The following is a 12,943-nucleotide window of genomic DNA, read 5'->3' on the forward strand; positions in this document are numbered from 1 at the left end:
CTTCATTTTGAAAACCTAGCAACTAAATCACCTCTGATTTTTGCCAAAAGAGCAGATAGATATGCCAGTCCATATCACCACTACCACTTCCCGACTCTGAACTTTCAACAATTGTGAGTGATTTGCCTGGTTTTCAAATTCTTGGGTCAGTGAAAAGAAGTTTCCCCAACGGGCCCAATGTTGTGGATGAAAAAGAATGGTTAAAGCTGCTGAATTCACATGTACAGTATGGCCAGAGGCAAATCTTGGAACACTTGTGTTAGTGTGCCTTCAGAAAAGGAATTAGTTGATTGTGAGTGCATTTTCAGACTCACTGAAGAAGTTTACGAAGATTTGGTCTTCTAAAATGTTGACAACTTCTATAGATGTATGATAGAGAGCATATTGACTGGTTGCATCGCGGCCTGGTATGAAACACCAATCCCTCTAATTGAAAAGCTTGCAGGAATGTGGATATGGCCCAATTCATCATGGGCAAAGTCCTCCCCACCGTTGAGCACATCTGCTTGGAACGCTGTCACAGGAAAGCAGCATCCATCATCAAAGACCCCCACCATCCAGGCCATGCTCTCTTCTTGCTGCTGCCACCAGGAAGAAGGTACAGGAGCCTCAGGACCCACACCACCAGGTTCAGGATCGGTTATTACCCCTCAGCCATCAGACTCTTGAACCAGAGGGAATAACTTCGCTCAACTTCACTTACCCCATCACTGAACTATTCCCACAACCTCTGAACTCACTTTCAAGGACTCTTCATCTCAAGTTGATATTTACTGCTTATCTATTTAATATTATAGTTGTAGTTATTTTTTGTCTTTTATGTATTTGCACAATTTGTTGCCTTTTGCACATTGGTTGCTTGTCCATCTTTACGTGCAGTTTTTCATTGACTTTATTGTGTTTCATCGTATTTCCTGTGAATACCCACAGGAAAATGAATCTCAGGGTAATATATGGTGACATATATGTACTTTGTACTTGAACTTTGAACTAAAAGTAACATTGACCCTTACCAATTTTTATCAATGCACTACAGAAGGCATTCTATCTGGATCCATAATTGCTTGGTATGCCATTTCCATGTGGGCGATCTGTTGGTTTTTGTGCGAGGGAAGGGTTGGGGGCCGGTTTGGGGTTTGATGTTCTAGCTGCCATTTTCCATGTGGGTTTTGGGTTTGCACATTTTGTTTCTTTTTCTTTTTCATGGGGGTGGGAGGTCATGTCTTTTCTTTCAACAACTCCATGGTTTTTCTGTATTTCACGGCTATCTGGAGAAGGCAAATATCAGAGTTGTATTGTACATGCATACTTTGACAATGAAATGAACCTTTGCTCTGTCCGTAACCACAAGAAGCTGCAACAAGTTGTAGATTCTCAATATAACACAGAAACCAGCCTCTTGTCTCTGGGCTCTGTCTATACTTCAGTAAAATATCCAGCATAATTGAAGACCCCACCCATCACAGGCATTTTTTCCCCTCTCCCATCAGGCAGAAGATACAAAAGCCTGAAAGCACATACCACCAGGCTCGAGGACAACTTCAATCCCACTGTTATTAGACTCTTGGAACGGACCTCTTGTATGATAAGATCGACTCTTCACCTTACGGTTTACCTCGTTATGATCTCGTACTTTAATGTTTACTTGCACTACACTTTCTCTATAGCTGTAACACTTTATTCTGCATTGTTATTGTTGCTGTCCTGCCTTGTGGCATACCGGGCACCAACCTTGCTGTTTCTTTAACATTTTGCTTTTTTTAATGAGGGTGAGTTGTTAGCTCGATGCTCGACGCTCAGCCCAGCATGGAGGCCGGGTTTGAAACCAGGACCATTTGCCTTGAAGTGCAGTGCAGGTACCACTACACCACCGGCTGGCCCTCTGCATTGTATCACACACAAAATGCTGGAGAAACTCAGCAGGTCAGGCAGAATCTATGGAGGGAAGTGAACAGTCGATGTTTCAGGCTGCGACCCTTAGTCAGGACTGTAAAGCAAGGGAGCAGAGGCCAGAATAAGGTGGTGCGGGGAGGGGAGGGTGTGCAAGTTGGCAGGTGATAGGCGATGAGAAAGGTGGGTGGGGGTGTAAAAAGCTGGGAGATGATAGGTTGAAGAGGTAAAGGGCTGAAGAAGAAGGAATCTTATAGGAGAAGACCTTGGATCAAGAAAGAAAGGGAAGGTAAACACAAAATAATCTGCAGATGTTGGGGTCAAAGCAACACTCACAACATGCTGGAGGAACTCAGCAGGTCGGGCAGCATCCGTGGAAAAGATTGGTCGACGTTTCGGGCGGGAACCCTTCGTCAGGACCGGACAATAATATTGTGAAATTTGTTGGGTTAGAGTAAAGGTGCACAGTCTTTATTCCTAGGTTGGGGAATCAAAAAAAAGTATAGTGAGCCTTGGTCTGCGGTGAGAGGGGGAGATTTAATAGGAACCTCAGGGGAAACAGTTTCACCCTGAGGGTAGTCAGTATATGGAATAAGCAGCAAGTGAAAGTGGTTGAGGAGATAAATTATCAACATTCAAATGGTACCTGGACAGGTACACAGATAGGAAAGGTTCAAAGTACATGTATTATCAAATTATGTATGCAGTATACAACTCTGAGATTCGTCTTCTCCAGACAGCCACGAAACAAAGAAAACCATAGAGCAGTTCGAAGAAAGTCATCAACCCCTCCACGTGCAAAAAAAAACAAATCGCGCAAACAGCAACAAGAATATCAACTGTAATGTGCAGATGACAAACAGAACATCAACCCCTCCCACACTAAAAAAAAAGAACAAATTGCGCAAACAGTAACAAGAATGTCAATGCTCCCCCTCCCACCATGCTCAAAAATCAAATCATGCAGAAAGCAATAAGAACGGGTGAAAACACAGAATATAAAAAACATAACACTGTAAGAGTCCAAGTGAACCACGGTCCAATCCATAAATCACAGGCCCAGAACTTCATTATCATCCTCCAACAGCAGTGAGAGGGAGGGAGGGGGAGAGGGAGAGACACTATTCAAATGCACTCAGGAGTGGCGAGCGAGCGATCATTACACACAGACATACTTCTCCAGCAGCAGCAAGTAACAGGTATAGACCAAATACAAATACGACTAGTTTACATAGGAATCTTGGTCAGGATGGACCAGTTGGGCCGAAAGGCCTGTTTTCATCCAGTGTGACTGACTCATTGATAGAGTCTTGGACAGTGGAGTCTTTCACCCCTCTCACTCACAAACCAATCCTCATAGAGGGATCAGAAGTGGAGAGAGTGATCATTTTCAAGTTCCTGGGTGTCAGCATCTCTGAGGATCTAACCTGGTCCCAACATATCACTGCAGCTAAAGAGAAGGCAAGAGCGGTTATATTTTATCAGGAATTTGAGGAGATTTGGTTTGTCACCAAAAACTTCTTCAGATGTACCATGAAGAACATTCTGACTGACTGCAGTACTGTCTGGTATGGGGTGGCTACTGCACAGGATTGTAGCAAGCTGCAGAGAGTTGTAAAGTTAGTCAGCTCCATCATGGGCACTAGCCTCTGTAGTATCCAAGACATCTTCAAGGAGTGGTGCCTCAGAAAAACAGCTTCCATCATCAAGGACTTCCACCATCCAGGACATGCCCTCTTCTCACTGTAACAATCAGGAAAGAGGTACAGAAGCATGAAGGCAGTCAGCAATTCAGGAATAGCTTCTTCCCCTCTGCCATCCGATTTCTGAATGGACATTGAACCCATGAACACTACCTCACTACTTTCTTCTTTTTAATTCCTGTTTTTTTGCACCATTTATCTTAATTTAACTATTTATTTACTGCGATTGATTTTTTCCTGTATTTATCATGTATTGCATTGTACTGCTGTCACAAAGTTAATAAATTTTACGACATGTGCCAGTGATATTAAACCTGATTCTGATTCTGATTCTTTCCAATGGATGCGAAGCTAGGGAAACACAGTGAGTCATATGTTTTAGCAAGAATTGAAATCAGTCTCTCTACACCCATGACTCTGTGGCTAGGGATAGCTCAAACAGCTTCTATAAATTTGCTGATGATACAACCACTGTTAGCAGAATTTCAGATGGTGATGAGAGGGCATACAGGAGTGATATGTACCAGTTAGTTGAGAGGTGTCACAGCAACCATCTTGCACTCAGCGTCAGTAAGACTGAAGAGCTAGTTGCGGACTTCAGGAAGGGTAAGACGAGGGAACACAAACCAATCCTCATAGGGGGATCAGAAGTGAAGAGAGTGAGCAGTTTCAAGCTCCTCGATGTTAGTATCTGAGGACCTAACCTGGACACAACGTATCGATGCAGCTATAAAGAAGGTAAGACAGCGGTGGTATTTCATTAGGAGTTTGAAGAGATTTGGTTTGTCACCTAAAAAAACCTCTACAAATGTACCATGGAGAACATTCTGACTGGCTGCTTCATCGTCTGGTGTGGGGAGGGCTACCGCACAAGATCAAAGTTAGTTGCAGAAACTTGTAAAATTAGCTCTATCACGGGTACCAGTTCCCGTAGTATCCAAGACATCTTCAGAGAATGGTGCCTTAGGAAGATGGTGTCCATCGTTAAGGACCCTCACCACCCGGAATATGTCCTTTTCTCATTGTTACTGTTGGGACGGAGGTACAGGAGCCTGAAGGCACACACTGAATGATTCAGGAACAGCTTTTTACCCTCTGCCATCCGATTGTCTAAATGGGCATTGACCCTCATGACCACTACCTCACTGCTTTTTTATTCCTGTTAATTTGCGCTAATAGTTCAACTTAACTATTATATTTATACTGCTGCAGTAAAGTTAGCAAACTTCACAATGTATGCCGGTGGTATTATGTCAGATTTGCTAAGGCACTGTGGTTTGAGAAATACGGCCTTAAATTTTGTCAAATATGCTAAAGATTTTCAGAAGCACATTTCTGAATATTGTTTGGTCACCGGTGGCATTGCTGCGGGGTCAGACACACCAATTATACCACATGATTTCTGGCATTCATGTTATTTGGGAAATGTTTCCAGCTGTATAGACAGTACTTCGTTAAATACCAAGAAATGATCATCGGGCAGTTACTTCCTTTTGCAATAGATACCGGTTTTTCTGACATTTGATTCTTGGAATTTGATCATAAATTTCAAGATGTTTAACATGCCGTCACAACTTTTAACTGCTGTGGTGTCTGTACAAATTAATAATATAACAATCGACCACAGTGGTGTATGCCTGGAATCAAAGTTCAAAGGGGGCAGCGCGGTAGTGTAGTGGTGAGCGCAGCGTTTTTACGGTGCAAGTACCCCAGGTTCAATTCCTGCCTCTGCCTGTAAGGAGTATGAATGTTCTCCCCGTGACTACGGAGTTTCCTTTGGGTCTCTGCTTTCCTCCCACAGACCAAAGTCATACCAGTTGGTAGGTTAATTGATCATTGTAAATTGTCCTGTGATTAGGCTAGGATTAAATTGGGGGTATTGACGGATGGCATGGCTTGAAAGGCCACACTGTATATCATAAAGGTTTTAAAAATAAATTTATTATCAAAGTACATATATGTTGCTACATACAACCCTGAGATTGCAGGCATTCACAGTAAATACAAGAAACACAATAGAATCAATGAAAGACCGCACCCAACAGGACGGACAAACAACCAATACACAAAAATGGCAACAAACTGAAAATTTGAGCCGAAAAGTCTTTGACAGTAAGTCCACAGGTGGTGGGAACAGTTCATTGATGGGGTGAATGAAGTTACCCCCTTTGGTTCAAGAGCCTGATGATTGAGGGGTGATAACTGTTCCTGAACCTGGTGGTGCACGTCCTGAGGCTCCTGTACCCTCTTCCTGATTGTAGCTGCAAGAAGAAAGCATGTCCTGGGGGGTGAGTGTCCCTGATGATGGATGTTGCTTTCTTGTGTCAGCGCTCCATGCAGATGCTCAATGGTGGGGTGGGCTTTACGCATAATAGACTGGGTCATATCCACTACTTTTTGTAGGCTCTTCCATTTAATGGCACCTGTGTTTCCATACCAGGTCGTGATACAACCAGTCAGTATACTCTCCAATACACATCTAGAGAAGTTAATTAAAGTTTTTACATTGCGAGACTTTTGCAAACTTATAAGAAAGTAAAGGCGCCATGACTTCTTTGTAATGACACTTTGGTAATGGACCCAGGACGGCTCCTCTGCAACGATAATACCGAGGAATTTAAAGTTGCTGACCCTCTCTACTACAGATCCCCTGATGAGGACTGACTCATGGACCTCCTTTTCCTCTTCCTGAAGTCAATAATCATCTCCTTGACCTTGCTGACATTGTGTGAGAGGTTGTTGTTGTGGCACCACTCAGCCAGATTTTCAATCTCCCTCATATATGCAGATTCGTCACCACCTTTGATTTGGTCAACAACAGTGGTGCTGTCAGCAAATTTAAATATGGCGTTGGAGCTGTGCGTAGCCTCACGGTCATCAGTATAAAATGAGTAGAGCAGGAGGTTAAGCACACAGCCTTGTGGTGCTCTTGTGTTGATGGAGATTGTGGATGAGATGTTGCCAATCCGAACTGATAGGAGTCTGCAAGTGAGGAAACCGAGGATCCAATTGCTCAAGGAGGTATTGAGGTCTGGTCTTGGAGCTTACTAATAAGTTTTCAGAGGCTGAGCTCTAGTCAATGAAGAACATCCTGACATATGCATCTTCTCTGTCCAGATGTTTCAGGTGAGTGAAGAGCCAATTAAATAGTACCTGCTGTGGACTTGTTGTGCCATAGGCAAATTGGAGCAGATCCAAGTCTCTTCTCAGGCAGGAGTTGATATGTTTCATCACCAACCTCTCAAAGCACTTCATCACTGTGGATGTAATTTCTACTGGACCATAGTCATTGAAGCAGGTTACCACGTTCTTCTTAGGCACTGATATAAGCGAAGCCTGCTTGAAGCAGGTGGGTAACTCAGACTGCCGTAGCAAGAGGTTAAAAGATCTCAGTGAATACTCCAGCCAGATGATCAGCACAGGTCTTTAGCACTTGGCTGTGTACCCCGTCTGGGTCAGATGCATCCTGTGGGTTCACCGTCCTGAACACCTAATTGCTCTTCACTAGACTGCACTTCAGTTGTGTTTTTTAAAAATTTTCCCCGTTTATATTCCTCTGCATTGCAGATCGCCTTTGAGAGAGATGGTGTGTTTCTCAACACGAGCACAAAACGGACAAATGACCAGGACACGCACATCCCTGGGGTGATCCGGATCATTGAGAAGGTAAGGCCCGATCCACACAAGTGCTTTACAGTCATGCGGTACTGAGTTTCAGGGTTGCTGTTTCCAGCATGGACGTGAGACAACACTGAACAGCTCTTTGCATGCAGGTTCTTCAGGTATGTGACCTCCTTCTATCCTGATTTTGTAAAAAATAATATGGTTGAGGAACCCTCCACTCATCCAGTCTGTACCTTGGAGCTGTCAACTTGTGTTGAGCACGTGAATTATCTGTGATTCCATTGAATATGACTTGATTCATAGAGAGGGCACTGTGTGAAAACCAATTTCCGTACAACACACAAAATGCTGCAGGAACCCAGCGATCAGGCCAGCATTTATGGAAATGAATAAACAGCCAACGTTTTGTGCTGAAACCCTTTTTCAGGACTGCAAAGGAAGGGGGAAGGTGCCAGAATAAAAAGGTGGAGGGAGGGGAAGAAGGACAGGCTAGCAGGTAATAAGTGAAGCCAGGTGAGAGGGAAGGTGAGTGGGTGGGGGAGGAAGCAATGATGTAAGAAGCTGGGAGGTGATAATTGGAAAAGGTAAAGGGCTGGAGAAGAAGGAATCGGGTAGGAGAGTAGAGTAGACCAGGGGTCCCTCCCATTCTTGCACTGCGGACCGGTTTAATATTGACAATATTCTTGCAGACCGTCGACCCGGGGGGGGGGCGGGGGTGGTGTAGGGTTGCCAACGGACAAGAGTAGCTGTCAATATGTTTTGTTTACCCAGAGAAAGACTACAATGACCATGAAGCCTTGCGTGGGCACCAGTGCGCATGCGTGACTTGTGTATGCGTGTACGTGTCGATTTTTTTTTCTGCAAATCGTTTTTGGCGATTCTGTTCGGGGTGGGGGGGTTAATCTCGACCGGAATATAGGTGATAAGTGGCTAATACACTCAATTTTGTTTCTAAAAGGGTTTATCTAACGAATTTAATATTAAACACACAGCGCATATTTTCCCCGTGTGAATATAGTGATAAGTCAATTATCAGGGTGGATAGGGGAGCTTGAAGTAAGTGTTGAACGAACTTCCAGTAGAAGTGGTAGAGGCAGGTTCAATATTATCATTTAAAGAAAAATTGAATAGGTATATGGACAGGAAAGGAATGGAGGGTTGTGGGCTGAGTACAGGTCGGTGGGACTAGGTGAGAGTAGCGTTCGGCACAGACTAGAAGGGCAGAGATGGCCTGTTTCAGTGCTGTAATTGTTATATGGTTATACAAGTCAATAGCATCATAACATCTTAAGTAATGTTTGGATATTAAACACACAGCACATACTTTCCCCGTATGGACATATAAAATCATTGCAATACCCCAATATCGCTGAATCAGTGGGAGCCCTGGGCTTGTTTCCCTGCTACAACACGGTCCTATCGAGGGGTGTTGGGAGACAGCGGTACTCGAAGGGGGTTCCTTATGTCCAGTCTATTCCGCAATTTAGTTTTCATTGCATTCATTGCAGAAAACTCCGCTTCGCAGAAAAATGTTGGAAATGGAAGCAACGTTTTCAGTGCTTTCGTGGCTATCTCTGGATTTTTAGCCCTGACTTTGATCCAGAGTGCCGGCGGAGATGTTATGTCAAACATACTTTTCAGCCCTCCGTCATTCGCAAGCTTAAGGAGTTGATCTCCTTCCTGCGCTGACAAGGATGACGCGCGCGTAGTGACCTCGCGTGCGTTCAAGCTCAACAGCGGGCGTGACAGGGAATGAGGAAAGGTGCCCCTGACTCGTATCGCCAAATCATATTGTTTCCTCGCGGCCCGGTAGCAGATGCTTTGCGGCCCGGTACCGGTCCGCGGCCCGGTGGTTGGGGACTGCTGCAGTAGACCGTGGGAGAAAAGGAGGAAAGGCACCAAGGGAAGTGACGGGTGGGTGAGGAGAAGGGGTAAGTGGCCAGAGTGGGGAATAGAAGGAAAGGGAAGGGGGGAGAAGGGAAAAATAAAGAGGAAATAAAAGTAGCAGAAGGAGAAATCGATGTTCATGTCATCAGGTTGGAGGCTAACCAGACGGAATATGGGGTGTTGCTTCTCCAGCCTGAGGGACCACTTGCTTCGAAATCCGGTGCTGATACCACTCACCACCAGCTGACAATTTTTTTTTATTATACAAGATTATGAGAGGTATAAATAAAGTAAATGCAAGCAGGCTTTTTCAACTGAGGTTGAGTGAGACTAGAACTAGAGGTCATACTGTAGGTTAAGAGTGAAAGGTGGGATGTTTAAGGGGAGCCCGAGGGAGAATAACTTCTCTCAGAGGGTGGTGAGAGTGTGCCTGCGCAAGTGGCAGATGCAGATTCAATTTCAACATTTAAGAGAAGTTTGGACAAGTACATGGATAGGAGGGGTATGGAGGGCTACAGTCTGGGGCTAGGCAGAGTAAACCCCGAGGAAAGATCCAGAGCTGGTGTCCCTAAGGCAATCCTACGTTAAGTTCAACACTGACAACTCCTGAGATGCCATTGGTGCCGAACTGTATCGGTCTCTGCCATTCCTTTGGATTCATCAGCTGCATGGAGAAGGGGAGTCTGCTGTATTGGCAACAGCTTACTCCCCAGATTGTACTGGCCTACTTGTGTACTGGCTCATGTAGACAGCCAGGACACAATATCCACGGCTGACTCTGGCCAACGAGGGCTTCGGAAAGCAATACCGGGCAAAATGTTAAAATGGATAACCCTCCCCTGTCCCAACTTGTGGAATTCCCATTCAGTCTACCCTCCCTTTTCTTATTTTGATTATTTGTTCTTGTTTTGCCCCTCAGGGTCCTGATACTGTGGTGGATTGGACTCCAGTATGTGAGACTGAAGAACCCTCTCAAATCCTTTACTCCAAAAAGGTAAGTCTACTGGTCTATGTATACGGTGTAGAGTTTTGGTTGAGTATTGATTAAATTTCTCAGACAATATGTATATACAGCAGATTCCAGTTAAATTGGGACACATCGGGACCAGTGCATTTTGGCCCAGCTAGCCAAAGTCTCATGGAAATAGTTAAGAGGTATAAAAAAGATAAACTACCATTTAACTGAGTAACAAATTGTGTATTTAAATGAAATACAGATCAAATTAGAACATTACACTCCTATAAAACTGTCCATTAGTTCCTAATGGGTTTTGACAGAGGAATTCATTCAGTGTATGCTGCAGTGTTCTTTTGATTGACTGTAAATGAACAATATCAGCACAGACACCTAGGGCAGATAGTGGTTTGCCTTCATTAGATTAGATTATGAGGACACTCAGTCCTCGTTTATTGTCATTTAGAAATGCATGCATACAATTCTTTTGACGATTGCATCCTCCAAATCTTCTTATTCATTGTAACATTCAATATAATTGTTGATACCTTTAAATACTTCATAGTCCCTAGCTTGTTAAAGTAGTGAAATCATTTCATTTTCACTCCCGGTCATTTCTGGCGTCTCCAAACCTGAATGCTGGAAACTGCAGTGAGCAAAAGAGTTCTGAATTGTCTTAGTGTTTATTTCTCACCAACTATCAGAGACAAAAATCACTCTTTGAACACCAACATGCACAACTGATGCTATTTGAAAACTGTTCATTCTAAGCACGGTGCAGTTTCCAATGGCCACAAATGTGCATGACTGACATTAGTTAGAAACTGTTTGACAACAGTCTCCTGCCCAATTAATTGGCATGGTGTCCCAAATAAACTAAGGGAATGCTGGCTATTTTCTTGATTAGTTTTTGTTCTTTAAGAGTTGTCCCAAATAAGTAACTTCCCTATAAACCAATGGCCCAATTAACTGGAATTCACTGTATTTACTTCCATCCAATTGCAAGACCCCATCTTATAGGGGAACTTGACAGTTTGCCCCTTCACTTTCAACTTGCACCAATCCAGGATGGCTCCAGGACAGATTAGATACGGAAGTGAAGTTCCTTCCACTTTGCGGTCACAGAGCAAAAGCACTAGCCACATCAACTTCTATTGGTATGGTGCTTTCAGCCAGAGTACCTCAAGGTGCTTCCCAGAGGATTTGTGGTGGGTGGATAAACAGTATTAAGAAATGTTTGCTTAAAATTAAGGCTTTTAAATATACACAGAGAAGCAAAAGAGTTTTGGTAACAATTTTGTGGTTTGTGACTTGCTTTCCCACTGCTCTGTATTATCTTGTTTTAAATACACTCATTTAGGTACTCCTGAACATCTACTTGTTAATGCAAATATCTAATCAGCCAATCATGTAAAAGCTTGTAGACATGGTCAAGAGTTTCAGTTGTTGTTCAGGCCAAACATTAGAATGGGGACGTAATGTTATCTAAGTGACTGACCTTGAGGATTGTTGGTCCAGATGTGGTTGGTTTGAGTAACTCAGCAACTGCTGATCTTCTAGGATCTTCATGCACTACAATCTGTAGAGTTTACAGAGAATAATGCAAAAAAAAACACAAAAACCATCCAGTGAGCGGCAGTTCTGTAGGCGAAATCGCCTTGTTAATGAGAGAGGTCAGAGGAGGATGGAGTCCTGATGAAAGGTCTCAACCCAAACCTCTTTTCCATATGAGTTCCTCCAGCATTTTGTGTGTGTTGCTTGGATTTCCACCATCTGCAGATTTTCTCTTGGTGAAGAATGGCCAGACTGGCTCAAGCTGACAAGAAGGCAACAGTAACTCAAATAACCACATATTATAACAGTTGAACCTTGAAGTGGAGGGGCTACAGCAGCAGATGATCACACCAGGTTCCACTCCTGTACCTAATAAAATGGCCACTTGAGTGTAGATTATATTTGGTATTCATGGGAGAAGAGCCCAGCTTAGTTCTAAAGACCTTGTTATGGTGCCAAGTGACATGCTTTTGTTTATTAGTATCCACAGTTGCCCTTGCTTTCATCGGCTGCTTTTCTGCTTTTTTTTTCCGCAGGATTCCACAGTGAATGGAGCCAGTCACACTGAAGAAGATATGTTTGACCCAGGTTATGAACCTGACTGGGCTGTTATTAGCACAGTTGGAACCAGGACACGGCCACAGGAGGATGCACGTGGTAAGAAGCAGAGGCTCACTATTGTAATACACTAATAGTTATATTTGTACATTGATCATTGTGAGCAATTTTGGGCCCCTTATCTAAGAAAGGGATGCTGGCATTGGAGAGGATCCAGAGGAGGTTTATGCGAATGGCCCAGTAATGAAAGGATTAATGTATGAGGCGCAACACAAATGAGAGAAAAGCTGCAGATGTTGGAAATCCAGAGCAACACACACAAAATGCTGGAGGAACTCAGCAGGCCAGGCAGCATCTATGGAAAAGAATAAACAATCGACATTTTGGGTCAAGACCCTTCATCAGGACTGAGAAGGAAGTGGGGGCAGATGCCAAATTAAAAAGGTGGGGGGGGGAGGGGAAAGCAGCTAGCCAAAAGGTGATAGGTGAAGCCAGGTGGGTGAGAAAGGTCAAGGCGGAATCTGATTGGAGAGGAGAGTGGACAATAGGAGAAAGGAAAGGAGAAGAAAACCCATGAGGAATAGAGGAAAGAGGGGAAGTAAAAGGTCAGAGTGGAAAATAGAGGAAGGAGGGGAGGGAAATTTTGTTAAGCAGAAGGAGAAATTGATATTTATACCATCAGCTTGGAGGGTACCCAGATGAAATATGAGGTGTTGCTCATCCATCCTGAGGGTACCCTCATCTTGGCTCAAGAGGAGGCCATGGATCAACG

General features: G+C 43.8%; 1 protein-coding gene across 1 annotated transcript in view; it reads left to right on the top strand.

The window, feature by feature from the left end:
- Nucleotides 1-12,943, top strand: part of tbc1d17 (TBC1 domain family, member 17) — an 84,529-nt gene that overhangs the window by 19,597 nt on the left and 51,989 nt on the right. Inside the window, exons 2-4 of the mRNA XM_063062906.1 lie at nt 7,161-7,259; nt 10,024-10,098; nt 12,150-12,270. Of these exons, the coding sequence (XP_062918976.1) occupies nt 7,161-7,259; nt 10,024-10,098; nt 12,150-12,270 (295 nt within the window). The remainder of the gene's footprint in view (nt 1-7,160; nt 7,260-10,023; nt 10,099-12,149; nt 12,271-12,943) is intronic.

This window comes from Mobula hypostoma, chromosome 11 (genome assembly GCF_963921235.1).
Source record: "Mobula hypostoma chromosome 11, sMobHyp1.1, whole genome shotgun sequence".
Lineage (NCBI taxonomy): Eukaryota > Metazoa > Chordata > Chondrichthyes > Myliobatiformes > Myliobatidae > Mobula > Mobula hypostoma.